This window comes from Cyprinodon variegatus, unplaced genomic scaffold (genome assembly GCF_000732505.1).
Source record: "Cyprinodon variegatus isolate N-32 unplaced genomic scaffold, C_variegatus-1.0 Scaffold104, whole genome shotgun sequence".
Classification (NCBI taxonomy): Eukaryota; Metazoa; Chordata; class Actinopteri; order Cyprinodontiformes; family Cyprinodontidae; genus Cyprinodon; species Cyprinodon variegatus.
The window spans coordinates 906,785-923,134 of NW_015150557.1; the positions used below are offsets into that span (position 1 = coordinate 906,785).

The window sequence follows — 16,350 nt, forward strand, 5'->3', positions numbered from 1 at the left end:
GGCAAACACCCAAACATCAAGCATCTGACAACTCTTACTCTGTTGTATGTTTCAGTTACAATTGGAATCGAGATACCAGAAGCATCTGAGTGATCTTCATAAATTAACAGGGATCATTCAGAACAACTCTGAGGTTTGGGATATGGACATGTCAACATGTGATTTAGACAGACTGAAGCATTTAAGTCAGCTGAACACGGTACCTTTTGTAATCTTCTAATAAGGTTCAATTAAGTCATTACTGAAAAAAAACAACAAAAAAACATACTTTGTTTTTCTTCCTCATCTTTAGGACACAGAGAATCTTCTGTCAAAAGAAACCAGGCTCAGTTTGGAGGATGCCACATTTGACATCCAGTGCTTCATTTCTGAGCATGCTCAGTTTCTGAGCCCAGCTCAGTGCAGTTACCTCCTTAAGTTCCTCACCAGCACACAGCGAGCATTCAGGGAGCAGACAGAAAAGCTTGCTACACAGAGGACTGTCTTAGATGCCCTGCTGGAGGCTAAAGGGAAGGAGAGGCAGGAAGAGGTCTGCTGTAGGATCTATCTATTAGAAAAAGAAATGAAATGAAGAGTAAAATATTTAATAGAAACTGAATGCAGTGCTTTACAACCATTTAAAGCTGTCGCAAACATCACATTTAAATCAATACGTTATAGCAGAGAAATATCTAAAAACACACTTATACATATACTTTACTGAAACAAAACACAAATCTTAGAAGCAACGGATTTCTCCTGCCATTATTTTTTTTTGTGACAATAAACAAACTTTTATTATTTAGAAAATTCTGCCAGAGATAGATATGACTATTTCAGTTTTAATATTAGTGATTTAACAATCTATAAAAAAAAAAGCTGAGTGAAAGTAATGGACAGAAATACAAACAATATATTTATATAGTATTACTCTGGATGGCCGTTAATAACACTAACATATATGTTATAATTCAGTAGTATCATACACATGTTTATCTTTATGGCAGCTTCAGACTCTCCAGGCAGTAATGGAAAGGTGTTGTAAGAGCATTATGGCAAGTCACTGCATTCAGTTTTTTTAATCCTTTGATTTTGAGTATGTGCATGCATCTGTTTGAGTCTACTTGTAAATGCTTCTGCCCCTTACTAGTAAAGTTGGATATAAACAAATATATTTGTGCTCTATGTAGATTTCAAAGGACATACAGGTTGAGAAAAGGATAGAGACAAAGATAATCATTAAGCCTTAGTTCCTTTATAAAAACATCATCAAAAACAGCTTTTCCCTAAGGGAAAAGCTAAAAGCAGCCTTTTAAATTAGTTCAAAACAAAATGTGCGCATATACCTCATTCAATAGTCCCTTAGTTTAGGGTAACTTTCTGATACTTTTTGCAAAACTAAACACAAAAGATTTATTTTTAGCTTAAGCCGAGCATAACACACAGTTATTATCATACTCAGATTCAGATTTATTTGCTTATTGAATAAATAAATTAAAGGTTAACCCTTTAAAAAAGAAGGCCACAACATAATTGGATTGTAGCGTGTACAATATGCCTTTAATTTCGACTCTAATTTGTTGTTTTTCATTTCCTTTGTCATTGTTTGTTGGGTTTTCTGTGTTGTGCTTTACTTTAACAGTTTTCTTATGGGGGTTGGAGCGACTTCATTCCTCTTTAACCATTGCATGCATTAATGCACATCCACTGTCTCTGACTAACCTCTGTGCTGCTTGTATTCCACAGGCCCCAAGACTCCAAACGGACTAAATACTTCATTGGAAACTTTTTAACAAACACCAAACAACTGAAAACTGCACACACATCGCAGAAATGTCTCCTTTGACTTAATAGCATATGAAAAGACAAAGAGGCACATCTGAAACAGCATGTTTACAGCATAATGCATTTAGGTTATACTTTGCATGTTAAGCCTGGGTGCCCAAATGTTTTTCCTCTCTTTGTCAAATTATACAGTTTGTTTTGAAGTAAATGTTCTACCTCTCAATTGTTTATTCCTTTAAGTGGAGATAGTACCTTAAAATGTTTTCTTTCTTTCCTCCTGCCAGTCTTTATCGGAGAAGCACAAGGAGTTCACAGAAAAACTAGAGGAAGTGTGTGATAATCTCACTTTGACTGAAAACCGACTGATTGGTCACCAGCAGCAGGCTGATACCGCTGAGAGCGTCACACATCTCCAACAGTACCAGCATGAGCACCAGGTTTGATCTTGTCACATTTAGATCATTAATGAATTAACCAAAAATCACAAATCTGTCTGTAACTGATCAACTGTGTTCGATCTAGGCTCTGCAGAAAGATGTATTGATGAATGCCAGTGCTCTAAATGAGGTAATCATTAGCACTGAGAAGTTTCTGGAGGAGAATCGCAGCAAGCTGACACCAGCTAAGATTGCAATGATAGAGAGGAAGCTGGAGGAGGCAAAAAGCAAAGCTGAGCTCATGAACGAGCGAGCAGAGGAGTCCAGGAAGGATTTGGAGAAAGTCGTAACAACGGCCATAAAACAGGAAAGCGAAAAGGTTCATGTTCCTTTCCCGTCCGCTGTCTGTAATAAAGGAAATCTGAATATATTAGACAGGAAATTAACCCTGCTAATGTGTGGTCTGTTTGATGCAGGCAGCAGCTGTGGAACAGCTGGAAGAAAGTAAAAGCAAAATTGATGGTCTTCTTGACTGGATATCCAACATCGGCAATGAAAATATGAGCAGTCTGGATCAGACGGACCATATAAGTAAAGAGAATGGAAACCCACCAGGGGAGGCCTCAGCCAAAACACTGATAGATGATGATGATGCCAATGGAAATGCTTTACAAACCTCTGGAAAAGATCTTGGCAGTAACACCAAAGAGGAGAACACAGCATCCCTGGACCTTGACAGGCAGTATGACCGGGTCAAGGTAAATTTGTTCTAAAAATGGGACTATTTGTAACACTTTCCAGTCAAGTTCACCTCCCATAGACACTTAAAACCCTTTTGACAAAATATAAAACATATGGTCAGGGTTTATGTGACTTTTATGAAATGGACAGCTTACAACAAGAAATGAATTGCAGAAATAGATGAAATCATAGTTGTGAAGAATCATAAAACTCTCAGACTACATTTTTTTATACTGTTCATGCAAAAGAAGATTTACAGTGCCCTGTATTGCAAATTGGGGATTTTACGTGAAGATTTCTAAAATGATTTACTCACAAATTAAAAAAGACTGTGGTTAAAAAATATATTCAGCCCTACTTACCTAGATATTTCCTGAATATTCTCCATTTCAACTGATTGCCTTCATTCATCAGTTGGCAGAATGGCAAGACATGTTGCCAAAAATTTTAGCTCTCAAGATTGAGGTTTGTAAGTTTTTGGTCTACATGCAAAACAATGTACTAGAGATGAACTGATCTCATTTTTTCAGATCTGATCCGATACCTGAGCTGATTGTATCTGCTGACATCCAATGCTGATCTGATTCAACTTTTGCATTAATGAACCATATATCTTGCTATATGAGTGAAGGGTTTCGCCTTGACATATACAATATTAGAATAGGGAACAAATTAACAGATATAAATGTACTTTATATTATTTATAAAAAACAAAGCATACATAAGCAGCAAATAGAAATAAATAACAATTATTTGTTATGTGCAATGAATTAGATCTCTGATATCAGATTGGTGAAAAAAATTGTCAGTATTGGAGCCAATACCCAATCCAGGTATCGGATCCGTGCATCTCTACAACATACAGTACGTGTAAGATGGTAAAGCATGGTGAAGGCCCTATGCTATGAAATGTACTAAAGGCTCCAGTGTACCACTGCAACACACAACCAGAGCTACAGTGCTACAAATTAGCTATTTTGTAAGAATGGAATTCCTTGGGTGTGCAGGTGGTGCAGTGGTTAGTGCGCATGACCCATGTACGGAGGCCTTAGTCCTCGATGCGGCTGACCCGGGTTTGAATCCGGCCTGTGGTCCTTTGCCACATGTCTCTCTCCCTCTCTCATACCCTGTCTCTTGTCAGCCTATTGTCAGAAAAACGAGCCACTAGTGCCATAAAAAAAAAATTAACAGGTAGACATACTGTGCAAACAAGAGACCAGCAAATGCATGTGTCTGAATAAAAATGCATTCCCAAGTGTTCAGGAGAGTGACTGAATCCATAAATAATTGCTTGAATAAGTCTTTTCTACTTCTCTTTCTCATAGGCCCACCATCAGAAAATCCTGTCCCAGCAGCAGGATCTGGTCATGGCCACCCAGTCCGCTCAGGCCTTGCTTGAAAAACAAGCAAATATGTTGTCTCCTGAGGAAAAGGAGAGACTTCAGAAGAACATCCAAGACCTAAAGGAGCGCTATGAAACTTCCCTGACTCAGGCTGAACAACAGATGAAGCAGGTGCAGACAGTTCAGGAGGAGCTAAAGAAATTCAATGATGACTGTGAGGAATTTGAAGACTGGTTAAAACAGGCTGACGTGGAGATTAAAGAGCTGGGTGCTCCTGCAGGCTCCCTTAATATTCTGAGTGATAAACTTCAGAAACAGAAGATTTTCTCAGAGGATGTCATTTCCCACAAGGGAGACCTTCGCTTCATCACAATGTCAGGACAGAAGGTGCTTGATGTTGCTAAAACCTGTGAATCGGCTGATGCTGGATCTAAGAACACTTTACTACACGTGGACACTTCAGGGACCTGTTCTGCTGTCAGGGAAAAATTGGATTCCGCAGCCACTCGATACAAAACGCTACATTCACAGGTATTTCACTTTAATGGCTGTTGGTTGCAGTGACATAAAACTGCCAGTGGGTGGTAACATTTCCCTGTAATCCCTTCATTCACATTGAATTATATAATTTAATGTGAATCTACTCATATTATCTAATTATTAATCTGATTATTATCTATTTTTGATGTATTCACCTTTTTAGTGCAATCTGCTTGGCAACAACCTAAGAGAAGTGGTTGACAAGTACAAAAAGTATGATGATTCAGGTACAGATCTTCTTAAGTGGCTGAACGTCTCCGAAGAGGAGGCCAGAAAGCAGCAGTCAGAAGCCATCGCAGCTGATCCAAAAAGCCTGCAGAAACAGCTGGAAGACACCAAGGCAAGAAATATGGTTAAACCCTACCTCAGAAGTAAAAAATAGAACATATTTTTTAAGCTTTTAGCCTTTTATTTTAGTGAATTACTGTGTACGTGTTCTAAGTGTTATTTATTTATTTTAAGTTAAACCTAAGGTTATTTCCTCCTGTGACCTTGTTTTTAATTTTAGTTAAAAATACATTTCTAGCAGTACTCGAGTTGAGGGGGCATGAGGGGGGATAGCATCCCCCTTCTTAAAAAAAGAATCATAAAAATCATCCCCCTTCTTAAATGACCATCCCCCTCATACCTTCCCCTGTGACATTTTATTACTGAATGTGAAAAAATCCTACTATATACAGTATTAACAGTAATGGCAATAGTATTGCCTTTTCAAAATGTGGTGGGCTGTGAGATTACGAGTACCGTAGCCTGAGCAAACTAAATAAAACTGAAGAAGTGGCCTACCATGACTAGGAAGCTGATCCCAGTGGGAAATTTTTCCTCTGTAATTGTCCCTAACTATGTAGGGGCAGTGATAGCCATGCCAATCCAGGGATTGTCTGCAGTTCTGCTGTAAGATGCCTTGGTCAAGGTCAACGACCAGCGTGTCTGACATTTAACAACCATACCTTGAATATTGCTTTAGGTTAATAGACTATAGTAATTAGGCTATGTATGCTTCTAAAAAAAAAAAAAAATCCACCATCCCCCCACCATCTTTTTTTTTTTTTACAACTAGACGACTGATTTTTAATATAAGTTACTCTAAATACATTCTTATTTAGAAATAATACATGCTTAGCTGAAAGCATTAACTGGGTTGTAAAATCATACTACAATAGCCTTGTCTTACCATATACAGTGTTTTCACCAACTTAACTCTGTCAAAGCTATTTCTTGCTCAGTGTTTTCACCTTTAGACCCATATATAAATAGATTTAACTATGCTTATTTGAAGCTTAGACACTCCAGAACAGGCTGACAAAGCTGTCTGACTTGAAACTTTTGGCCTCAGTTAGCCTGAGAATTCTCCGTAGGGAAAAGGTGAATTATAACAGATATGCTCTGATAAGAGAAGGCTGTAAGCCCAGCAGCGAGTTTAGGACTTTGAGAGGTCAGAACTAAAAGTGTTCCTCATTGAAACACACAGGTCTAAAATGTGGTCTTAACTTTTTAAATACAAATGTATGTATACACATTTCTCATTGAGCACTACTTAACAAAGGTGATCTTTAAAGCTACAGAGTTCCTCTTTCTAGTTGAAAAACTCTGGCAAATACAAACAGATGATTATTTTATATGATATTTTAACATTTCTTTTAGTTTTGAATGTATTTAATAAAACAGCCTTTAAATTTTACATTTCTTATTTGAAAATGTTTTTGAGACTAGCATGATTTAAAGAACTAAATATTTTTAGTCAGCAGTTTTCATGTAATTACAATAATAAAAAAAGTGAGGTTGTGTATTCATTTTTTTCTGATTTGTCCTTTTTTACTAATCCCCAGGCTTTACAGAGTCAGATGATGGAGCACCAGACGGCTGTTGACACGTTACGTAAAACAGCTGAATCATTAGTGACATCAGAAGGAAACCTCCTGAGCAACCAGGATGAGATACAGGAGACCATAGGTGAGCAAATTCAGATGTGTGTGCATAAAACATCAAATCCTAATCTAAAATATCAAAGTTTTAAATAACTGACCCATGTTGATCCGTATCAAACAACTTGGCAAGCAACCAGTCACTTCTGATTTAACAAACTAAAACAACTCTGCTTACATTTGATAAACATAGCGCTGCACTGGTAAGAGAGATTCTGAGGGACAAAAGAACGAAAAAATAAAGCACACTCACTACGCACTGACTTCCTTAAAGGAATAGTACACCCAAAACATGATTAGCCTTCATTTTCTACTCACCCCCATGCTGAACAACACTCTGGAGTACTTTTTTGATATCTCAAATGCATCTGGAGATCTGGGAGGCTTCTTGCTGTCTGCTGACATTCAATAATGGAGGTCTATTGTGCCCGAAGCAGAAAGGTCCATAAAAGTCCACAAAAAACGTGTCAATATTCCTCCATACTGCTCGTCCAATGTATTCCAAGTTTCCTGAGTGGGTAGCATCCAGAATTTACTCGAAACAAAGTCATTTAGAATGTTTTTAGAGCATAAACAGTAGTGTATAGGATTTCCTGAAAGCGTGCACATGTGCGATCACGACGCTACGGAAGTCGGCAGACCAAACCAGCGCATTCAGCTCGGCAAAGAACTCATGCTCTTCCTCAACACTGAAGTCCTCAGACATTTTTCTTTCGTTGTTTCTTTCTTTGCACAGGTAAACAGCACATTTCTTCTTCTACGCTTGCATTATTGGAAGAGCAGACGCTGAATGCGCACTTTCATCTGGTTTGGTCTGCCGGCTTCCGTAGCGTCGTGAGCGCGCATGTGCGCGCTTTCAGGAAATCCTGTACACTACTGTTTATGCTCTAAAAACATTCTAAATGACTTTGTTTCGAGTAAATTCTGGATGCTACCCACTCAGGACACTTGGAATACATTGGACGAGCAGTATGGAGGAATATTGACACGTTTTTTGTGGACTTTTATTGACCTTTCTGTCTCGGTCACCATAGACCTCCATTATTTGAATGTCAGCAGACAGCAAGAAGCCTCCCAGATCTCCAGATGCATTTGAGATATCAAAAAAGTACTCCAGGGTGTTGTTCAGCATGGGGGTGAGTAGAAAATGAAGGCTAATCATGTTTTGGGTGTACTATTCCTTTAAATGTTGCTCTCAATTGTTTACTTTCCTGATTTCTGGCGTAATGACACATAGCAGTAGGGGGACAGAGGCCATGCAGTTTGCCAGAGGTGGGGTTAGACCAAGTTTTTTTTGCCAGTAGGAAGGGAGCCAAATGCCGATAGTTAGCGGCTCAACCTATGTTTGAAAAACACGCATTAACCTGACATTTTCAGTGGGAAAAAGGCTGTTAAGCCAAAAATCTAGCCTTTAAGGAAGAGTGCCTGGATGAACTCCGATGTTTGATGAAAGCCATAGCAAATGCTGTTTTTGTAGTTTTTCCATTAGCCATGATAAATCAAAGAAACATGTGATAGAAGCCAGATGCTCTGGTCAGATGAGACTTAAATGAAATTATGGAAAGTTCATATCACATCATCCCGAATACACCTTCCCCACTTTAGGACATGGTGGTGGCAGTATTATATTGTGCAGATTGTTTATTATTTTGTCTTTTTAAGCCCCAGAAAGGGGATGGAGCGAGAACTTTTACGTGTTTTAGAGTTAATTTCATGCATTACACATTACACAACAAAACACAGTTCTATCAAGGATAGGTCAACAAGCGATAATGCAACTAAACAGCTGCAGATTACGACAGTGAATTTTGACATTAACAAAATTCCTACTCAGAGACTAAAAGAGAGGCATCGTCTTCAGTTTAAAGCTATGTTTGCAGCTCTTAAAACAACAAACAAGCTGCTTTGAATTGCTATTTTGCAGATGACATTGTGGAGCGCTATGACAACCTTTCCAAGTCTGTAAGTGATCGAAATGAAAAATTACAAATCACTCTGACCCGTTCGATGAGTGTGCAGGATGGGTTGGATGAGATGATAGGATGGATGGAGGGAGTGGAGGCAAGTGTAAAGGAGAAAGACAAAGTATTCTTGGATGCTTCCTGTATTGGGGAAATGCTCAGTAGAGAAGCAGTAAGTTTTCTTTTCATCATCCCATTTTATTTTACAATATATCTGTCTGTAACCACTTTATGTAAACAATACATTTGTATTTAGGCTTTAGAGCAGGACATAGCGAGCCGCCAGAGTAGCATCTCTGCAATCAAAGCCAAAGTCGAGAAGTTTGTGGAAACGGCAGATCCCTCTACTGCGCAGCTTCTGCAGTCAAAGATGGACGCTCTCTCAAAGCGCTTCTCTGATGCCTGTGACAAACATAAACAGAAAGTTTCCCAACTGGAGCAGCTGAAAGAAAAGGTGGAAGAGTTTGACGAAATCAAAGACAAAATCCAGCAGTTTGTCATGAAGCGTTCACAAGAGCTGCATGAAACAGACGGACCTGGGAAAACGTTCGGCGAACTGTCTCAGCAAATGCAGGTGAGAGTGACATTCATTTTTTGTAATATCTTTGGCGTTTAATCTTCATGACTAAACTTAAGTTTGTTTTTCACTAGACCACTAAAGCAGAGATGGCTGAACATGCCAATGATATGGAGAGGCTGCAGACTCTCTGTAGGGAACTATGTGAAATAAGCCCGGATGGAAACAAAGCTCAACTTCAGAGCAAGATTGAAAATGTCTCAAATGTTTTTCGATCCTTCAAAGACGCAGTCAAAGAAAAGTAAGTGAAGTAAAAGGATATCTTAGCATTTTACAGCACATAAATGCTAATTTTGTGGTGTAGCCAGAATGGCTGTGAAGAATACTTTACCTAATTTTCCTTTGTGTATTACAGAGAAGAAGAGCTATCATCCTGTCAGGACCAGCTGGGAGAGTTCAGTTCTGCAGTCTGCATGCTTACCAAGTGGCTGGAAGAGACCAATGAAAAAGTACCTGCTGCTAAGTCAAGCAGCAGTGAGCAAAATCTGGAGAAAGACCTGCAGATACTCACTGTAAGTCTGGGATACATAAATAGCTTATAGGAAAAGTAATGATATTCCTGCCATACATATATTTTACCTAACTCGACCTAAAATGCAGAAACAGAAGTCAAATGTTACAAAGTCCCTTCTGACACAAGATTATGTACAGTATGTTGCAATAAAATTCATTTCAAGAGATATTACTCTTATCCTCCTTAGCCTCCCCTTAATCTCATCTTGGTTTCTCTGCCAGCTAATGACAGATGAACCATGAGTGTTAACATACTGTAGAGCAGAACAAGGAGTGAAACAGTGTTATCTAACTATTAAGTTGTTTTCAGCGTAATACATCCAAGAATTCTTCATTTAAAACAAAACTAAAACATTAAAGCAAGTGCTACACTATATACCTTTTGTATATCTTTAGTGTCCATCTTTTGATTCTTACATGTTTTAATGATTCCATTAGGAGCTGCTGGATGAATGGAAATCTAAAGACTCTGCAGTCAAAGACCTTAACAGTAAAGGTTCAACATTGTGCAGCCTGATTATCTCTCTCACATCTTCTGCCAAGTCGAAGACCCCTATGAAGTCAGGTAAACATCCTAACCTTCCCATGTGTTTGAGTTATGCAGGACAGCAGGCATGGTGTTTTGGTTTACCCTTGTTGTTTGATGAAACTAACTGTTTGAGGTTGTGTAAGAACTTTTACTGACATAAACTGGCTGTCATGGTTTTGGTTTTCATCTTCTGTCTTTTGTCTTTGCATCAGCTCTAACTAATGGTGGTGGTCCAGCAGGCCATACCTACCTAACCAATAAAGGTAACCAAGTGTGGGTGTGGATGCTGAGAAAAGAACACTGTTTGTGATAAGCTGTGATATTTCTTAGTTGAAAGTGATGTGGCTATGGTGTAGGCCTAGATCATAGTACACCTCTCCTACTAACCTATTGCAAAAATGTATTGGTTTTATTGTACATGAACATACATTTCAGATATAAATGTATAATATGCTATGATTAATTGTGTAAAAAAAACAACAAAAAAACAGAAACAGATTTTTCAATTGTATATTCAGGACATTTCCCTCATTCCGGGTTATTCAGCTTTCACTTCATTAACTTCCCAAAAACATCTGCTTTATGGTCCAAATAAAGCACATTTTTTCACTCTTCCCAGAGTAACATAGCAACTAGCAAGCTCTTCAGGTGATCTATTCAGGTAGTCAGGCAGCAGGTGGCTGCTGAACAAACAACCAGCATGTACCTTTCCAACAGGATTCATAGAATGCCTCTACTTTAGTTTTCTTCCCACTGCTGTTCATGATTTTTTCTTGACAAGAAATATTTCCATTTAGAAGGATTGGTCTTTCCTATACTCAAGAGAAAGATATAATTGCTTTCCTTCAGTTTTCTGGCCAGCGGTACAAGGCAACAGATGGGAAACAGGTGTTAACTGACTCTAAGGGGCAATAGATTATTTTTCCTACCTATATCAGTGGCTCTGTGTATAATAATTTTACATTAATAAAGTCCTCTGACAAAATATTGAGCTTATGACTGTCAATTACAGGGATACAGTTATCTAGAGATATTTTTTTAAGATAAATACATTTCTTGCTACTCCGCAGACAGTGAGTTTTTTCATATGGTACATTAATTTTTTTCAGAAATTCTCTTTTAAGCCCACTAAGTCTGTGCCTTTTGTATTGTACCATTTTTTACATGCTCCTTGTCCCACATCTATGAAATGTTAATTTAAATGCAGTAAATGCTAAAGCAAACCCACGTCCATTTTTATTACTGCAAAATATAGCACTGGCTGTATTTCTTTACAACAGAAGTCTTAAGATCAATTCAGACACAATACAGTTTGCATGATCAGATATCAGTTGATTGAAATTGTAAATGTACAATTTAACCTGCACTTAATATACTTATAGAATCATACAGCTGATCTATTATAATAGCCTCTAACTATATGGATAGAAATGTTTAAACCATCATAAAAGAAAACTACAGAGGAGTGTTTGTAAAAACTGTATTGTAATGTCCTCAGAGCTGATGGGGATCCAGCAGAACATGTCGTTTGTCACTGAGGGATACACAAACCTTGGAGACACATTGAAGAACCGCATGGAGCAGCTGAGTGATGTGCTGCAAGAGGTAAAAGAAACCCAAAAGGAGACAGAGAAGATGATGACATGGCTGAAGGACATGAAGAATACTGCCGCATCCTGGAATGCTGCAGCTGCTGAAAAGGATTCTGTAAAAACACAGCTTGAACAGCAAAAGGTAAAGATGAGTTTCAACTGGACAAATAAGCCATTGAATAAAAATAACAGCCACCTTCTTGCATTTGAGAGAGATGTGGGTTATTCAGCATTTATCCATTTTATGACTTGTGCAGACATTTGAAGATGACATGAAGAGGAAACAGGAGCAGCTCCAGAAACTAAGAGAGAAACTTCAGGGCTTGATCTCAGCTAATCCAAGCTCCCCCGAAGCAGCAAAATGGAAGAAGATGCTATCAGAAATAGGTCTGCACCTTATGCAATGTTATAATATGAGATTGACAAAAGATTAGTATTCTTGTTGTCTGAAAGCTGCAGTGTGTGTTAGAATGTGGCTTTATCTGATTTTGTTTATTTGTAGTACTAAGACATGTGCAGCAGGAGAGTAAAACAATGTGGCAGAGGTTAGATAGAGGTGTTTGTGCTGACTAATCCAGAATGGTGATGTTCTGGCTTTTTTGCTAGATGCTGCATGGATGGAAATTACCGGCTCTGTGGAAGAGAGGAAGCAGAACCTGGAACAATCTAATAAGAATCTAGAAATCTTCCAGACCACAGACCAGCAGCTCAGCCAGTGGCTCTCAGAGAAGGAACTGATGTTGGGTGTTCTTGGACCTCTCTCTATCGATCCCAACATGCTCAAAATGCAGAAGCAACAAGTTCAGGTTTGCAAAGTAAATTTTTTTTGACTATTAGACATCTGGTAAGGATGACCATCTTGACAGATTTTTTTTTTTCTTAATCCATATAATCCAGATTCTGCAAAATGAGTTTAAGAGCCGTAAACCTCACTATGAAAAACTTGAAGAAGCAGCCTCTAACATCCTCAGCTCATCAGGTGACACAGAGCCCTCAAGTGGTAAGATGGTGAGGGAAAAACTTAATGCCATCTCCCAAAAGTGGCAGGGCCTCACTGGACAGCTGGAGCAGCGGGACTGTCTCATCGACCAAGCAATGATAAAGACTAATGAGTTTCAGGAGTTGCTGAGGGGTCTCAGCAGCACTGCCACTGAGCTAGAAGAACAGCTCACCAACCATCACAGCAGCAGCACACAGCCTGACGCTGTGAAGAAGCAGCTAGAAGACGTACAAAACATCTCTGCTCAGCTGAGAGAGGAGAGAAAGAAGCTGAAACAAGCTGAGGTTGTTAATGCAGAGCTGTCAGCGTTGGTGACTGAGGACTATCTTAAAGCTGACCTGGTTAAGCAGCTTGAAAGTGTCAGCAAGCCATTTAAACGGCTGGAGGACAAAGCAGGTTCGTAACTTTTTCTAAGGGTGTCTTTTGTAGATTTGCACCCACACAGTTGACTGTTGACCTAAGAAGGCAAATGCACACTCTTTTTTTCTAATAAAAAAAAAACAACTGCACACCTAAGCAATTACAACTAGCACTAGCCACAACAACACATTTTTGTATGGAATGTAGTTTACTGAAGGAGAAGATACAAAGTCACATCGTGTCATTTTGGACTCTCAAAGATAAGCTTTAAGGCATTCTACCATTCTTATGTTTTTGTTTTACAGCTAAACTGATTGAACAGCTTAACTCCACCTTTGCAAGCTCTCAACAATTCCATCAAACCTCCAAAGATTTCCAATCTTGGCTGGCCGAGAAGCTCCAGGACCAGGAAAAGTCTCTGCCCATCTCTGCCAAAGTGGACATTCTGCAGCAAACATTGGAGGAACATGTTATGTACCAGAAGTCGCTCAAAGAACACGAACAGGCTTACAATACAATCACTGGGGAAGGAGAGATGTTACTGCAAAATACTGATGGTGTAGAGAAGCTGGCACTACAAGGGCAGCTCAGTACTTTGTCTTCCAACTGGGAGGAAGTAAAGAAGAGCTCTGCAGAGAAGGTGGACAAACTGCAAGCTGCCCTGCAGAAATCTCAGAAGTTTCAGGAGAATGTAGAGAAACTGAGTTCCTGGATTCAGGATTGTGAAGCCAATGACAGCCGTATCAAAGTCAACGTTGATCCTGTTGCTGTCGAGGGCGCAATTTCTCAGGTAAAAGCTCTCCAGAAGGATGTAGACAAACACAGAGGACTGTTGGAGCAGCTCAACGCAAGTGCCGAAAGCCTTTTGGAGGTGGTCAACACAGACACTGAAGCTGTCAAAGAAGAGAAAGATCACATTGGTACAAGACTAGACCAATTAACAGAAGGACTACAGGTCAAAAGGGAACAACTCGAAAAAATCTCCCATACTGTTAAAGAATTTAATGATGCCTTCAAGGAAGCAAGGGGTCAACTTGAGGGAGCTAAGAAGCAGGTTGATTCCTTTAAATCAAAAGGGGTTGAGGCACAAAGCAACAAGTACCTAACAAACTTAAAAGCCCAACATAAAGGTTTAGAGGGAGTTCAGAACCAAGTGGAGCACATGAAGACCTTAGCAAAGGATCTTGTAGTAGATGTCCCGGATGCTGAGGGAGTGACTGACCTCCTTCTCCAGGTGGATAACATAGAAAAAGACTACAGCAACCTAAACACAAAGCTGGAGGAAGCATGTCAAGAGCTGGAGAGTAAACTGCAGGGTATCGGACAGTTCCAAACCAGCATTCGTGAGATGTTTACCAGTTTCACAGAACTGGATGATGAGCTCGACAGCATGCCTCCTGTGGATTTAGACTTGGCCACCCTTAGAGGGCAGCAGCAGAGCATTCAGAGTTTCATGTCTAAGCTACAGGAGCTAATGGCCAGCACAAACTATGCTGGGGAAAGTTGTAAGAAAATGCTGAAGGAGTCTGAGGCTTCCCCTGAACTGTTGGGCCTGAAGAGAGATCTGGATGCTCTGAGCAAACAGTGTAACAAACTCATGGATCGATCCAAGGGGAGAGAGGTCCAGGTGCAGAGTACTCTTAACAAGCTGGAGGAGCTGTATGATAAAGTGCATCAGGTGGAAGATAAACTACTCAGAGCTGTGGACAGGGAAGCATCCCAGGAGGCGGTCGGCTCGGAGACAGATATGATCAACCAACAGCTGGATGCTTTAAAGGTATGTTCCTAAAAAACATGCTAGATTATTGCATTTTTTTAAGTTATGGTTACCGGTAGTTGTTATTAGAAAAAACCTCTGTCCTATTTTTGTTGGGGTTTTTTTCTTTCTCTTTAAATAAAAAAAAACTGAACTTATAATATGCCATCACTTTTTTTTAGCGTAACGCTTGAAGATGTACATTGTTATGACCAAGTCTTGTGGATGAAATTACTATTAGTTTTAGTCATAATTAAATTATTTCATATGCAAAAGTTTTAGTCAATTTGTAGTCTGATTTAGATTTTTTCCATATCTTCTCTATCTTTGTCTTAGTTGAATCTACCATAAATGTAAATACAAAGAAAATACAAACAAGTATGAGTAATATAAAAAAAAAAAAAAAAAAAAACACGTATAGATCATTATTTGTTTCAACTCATCAATTTGGCTAAAAACTTGTTTTTCCTCAGCTGATGAAAGGCCCAAAATAACTATATTTAGCACAAAAAAATAAATATTCTTTTTAAGTTACATGCTGATACAGCAGAAGAGACTGTTATGGAGGAGACAGCAATGTGCTGCACTTCTTCTGTTACCATGACAAATACTCCTCTTTGATGACATGCTACCCCTGGCCACCATTATAACAGTAAACACGCAAACAACCAGATTTTTTTCCAAGCAGAAATGCTAAAAGTCTGAGACAGCTTCAGTTCGGTACAGGTGGTCCAAAATGGGGACGGTCCCTGCAAATCGAAATGTACGAAACAACGTACCGACAAAACATAAACAAGGCAGTAAACATTGCTTAACATTAAAGTTGTTGTTGATCCATGAATCACTGTGTTTTTAACAGCAACACACAAAACAAATGAACTAATGTTACACCAAAAGATTTCCTACATAGTAAGCAGAAATATTTGTTTGTCCACATACATTGTTTGTCCAATGAATCATCATCAACAGTTTTGTCTTCGTCAACTATGGAAAACTTTTTTAGACATCTAAGAGCAATGTCTATTTTGTTACTGTCGTGCAAAAATCTTATTCAACTAGCTGTTTCATTTTCATCATAGACAAAAACTACAATTCTTAGATTAGCCTACAATGTTTTTAGAAAGGATGCTAGTCTAAAATTGGTGACCCATTTGGAATAAAGTTCAAAAATCGACACAAAACTCATTTGGGAAAAATCACTTATTTTGTTGTTGGGATCTATACTTTTACATGATCAGATTTCAGTTTCATCTGTATGCAAAATTTTACTTAAATTAACTTTAGGTATGATTTAATGCTAAAATACCATGCTATGTTACTGTACTAGCACATCGTAGCTAGTGCATTGATCTCAATTAATCTTAAACTGTAA

At 38.8% G+C, this 16,350-nt stretch overlaps 1 protein-coding gene across 1 annotated transcript in view; it reads left to right on the plus strand.

The window, feature by feature from the left end:
- Nucleotides 1–16,350, plus strand: part of dst (dystonin) — a 128,404-nt gene that overhangs the window by 75,974 nt on the left and 36,080 nt on the right. The window contains exons 42-60 of the mRNA XM_015374488.1: nt 56–199; nt 293–529; nt 2,049–2,201; nt 2,287–2,520; nt 2,618–2,899; nt 4,208–4,756; nt 4,929–5,105; nt 6,595–6,718; nt 8,615–8,823; nt 8,908–9,225; nt 9,303–9,469; nt 9,584–9,740; nt 10,180–10,306; nt 10,483–10,533; nt 11,769–12,004; nt 12,120–12,249; nt 12,469–12,668; nt 12,760–13,258; nt 13,528–14,999. Coding sequence (XP_015229974.1) covers nt 56–199; nt 293–529; nt 2,049–2,201; nt 2,287–2,520; nt 2,618–2,899; nt 4,208–4,756; nt 4,929–5,105; nt 6,595–6,718; nt 8,615–8,823; nt 8,908–9,225; nt 9,303–9,469; nt 9,584–9,740; nt 10,180–10,306; nt 10,483–10,533; nt 11,769–12,004; nt 12,120–12,249; nt 12,469–12,668; nt 12,760–13,258; nt 13,528–14,999 — 5,466 coding nt within the window. The remainder of the gene's footprint in view (nt 1–55; nt 200–292; nt 530–2,048; nt 2,202–2,286; nt 2,521–2,617; nt 2,900–4,207; nt 4,757–4,928; nt 5,106–6,594; nt 6,719–8,614; nt 8,824–8,907; nt 9,226–9,302; nt 9,470–9,583; nt 9,741–10,179; nt 10,307–10,482; nt 10,534–11,768; nt 12,005–12,119; nt 12,250–12,468; nt 12,669–12,759; nt 13,259–13,527; nt 15,000–16,350) is intronic.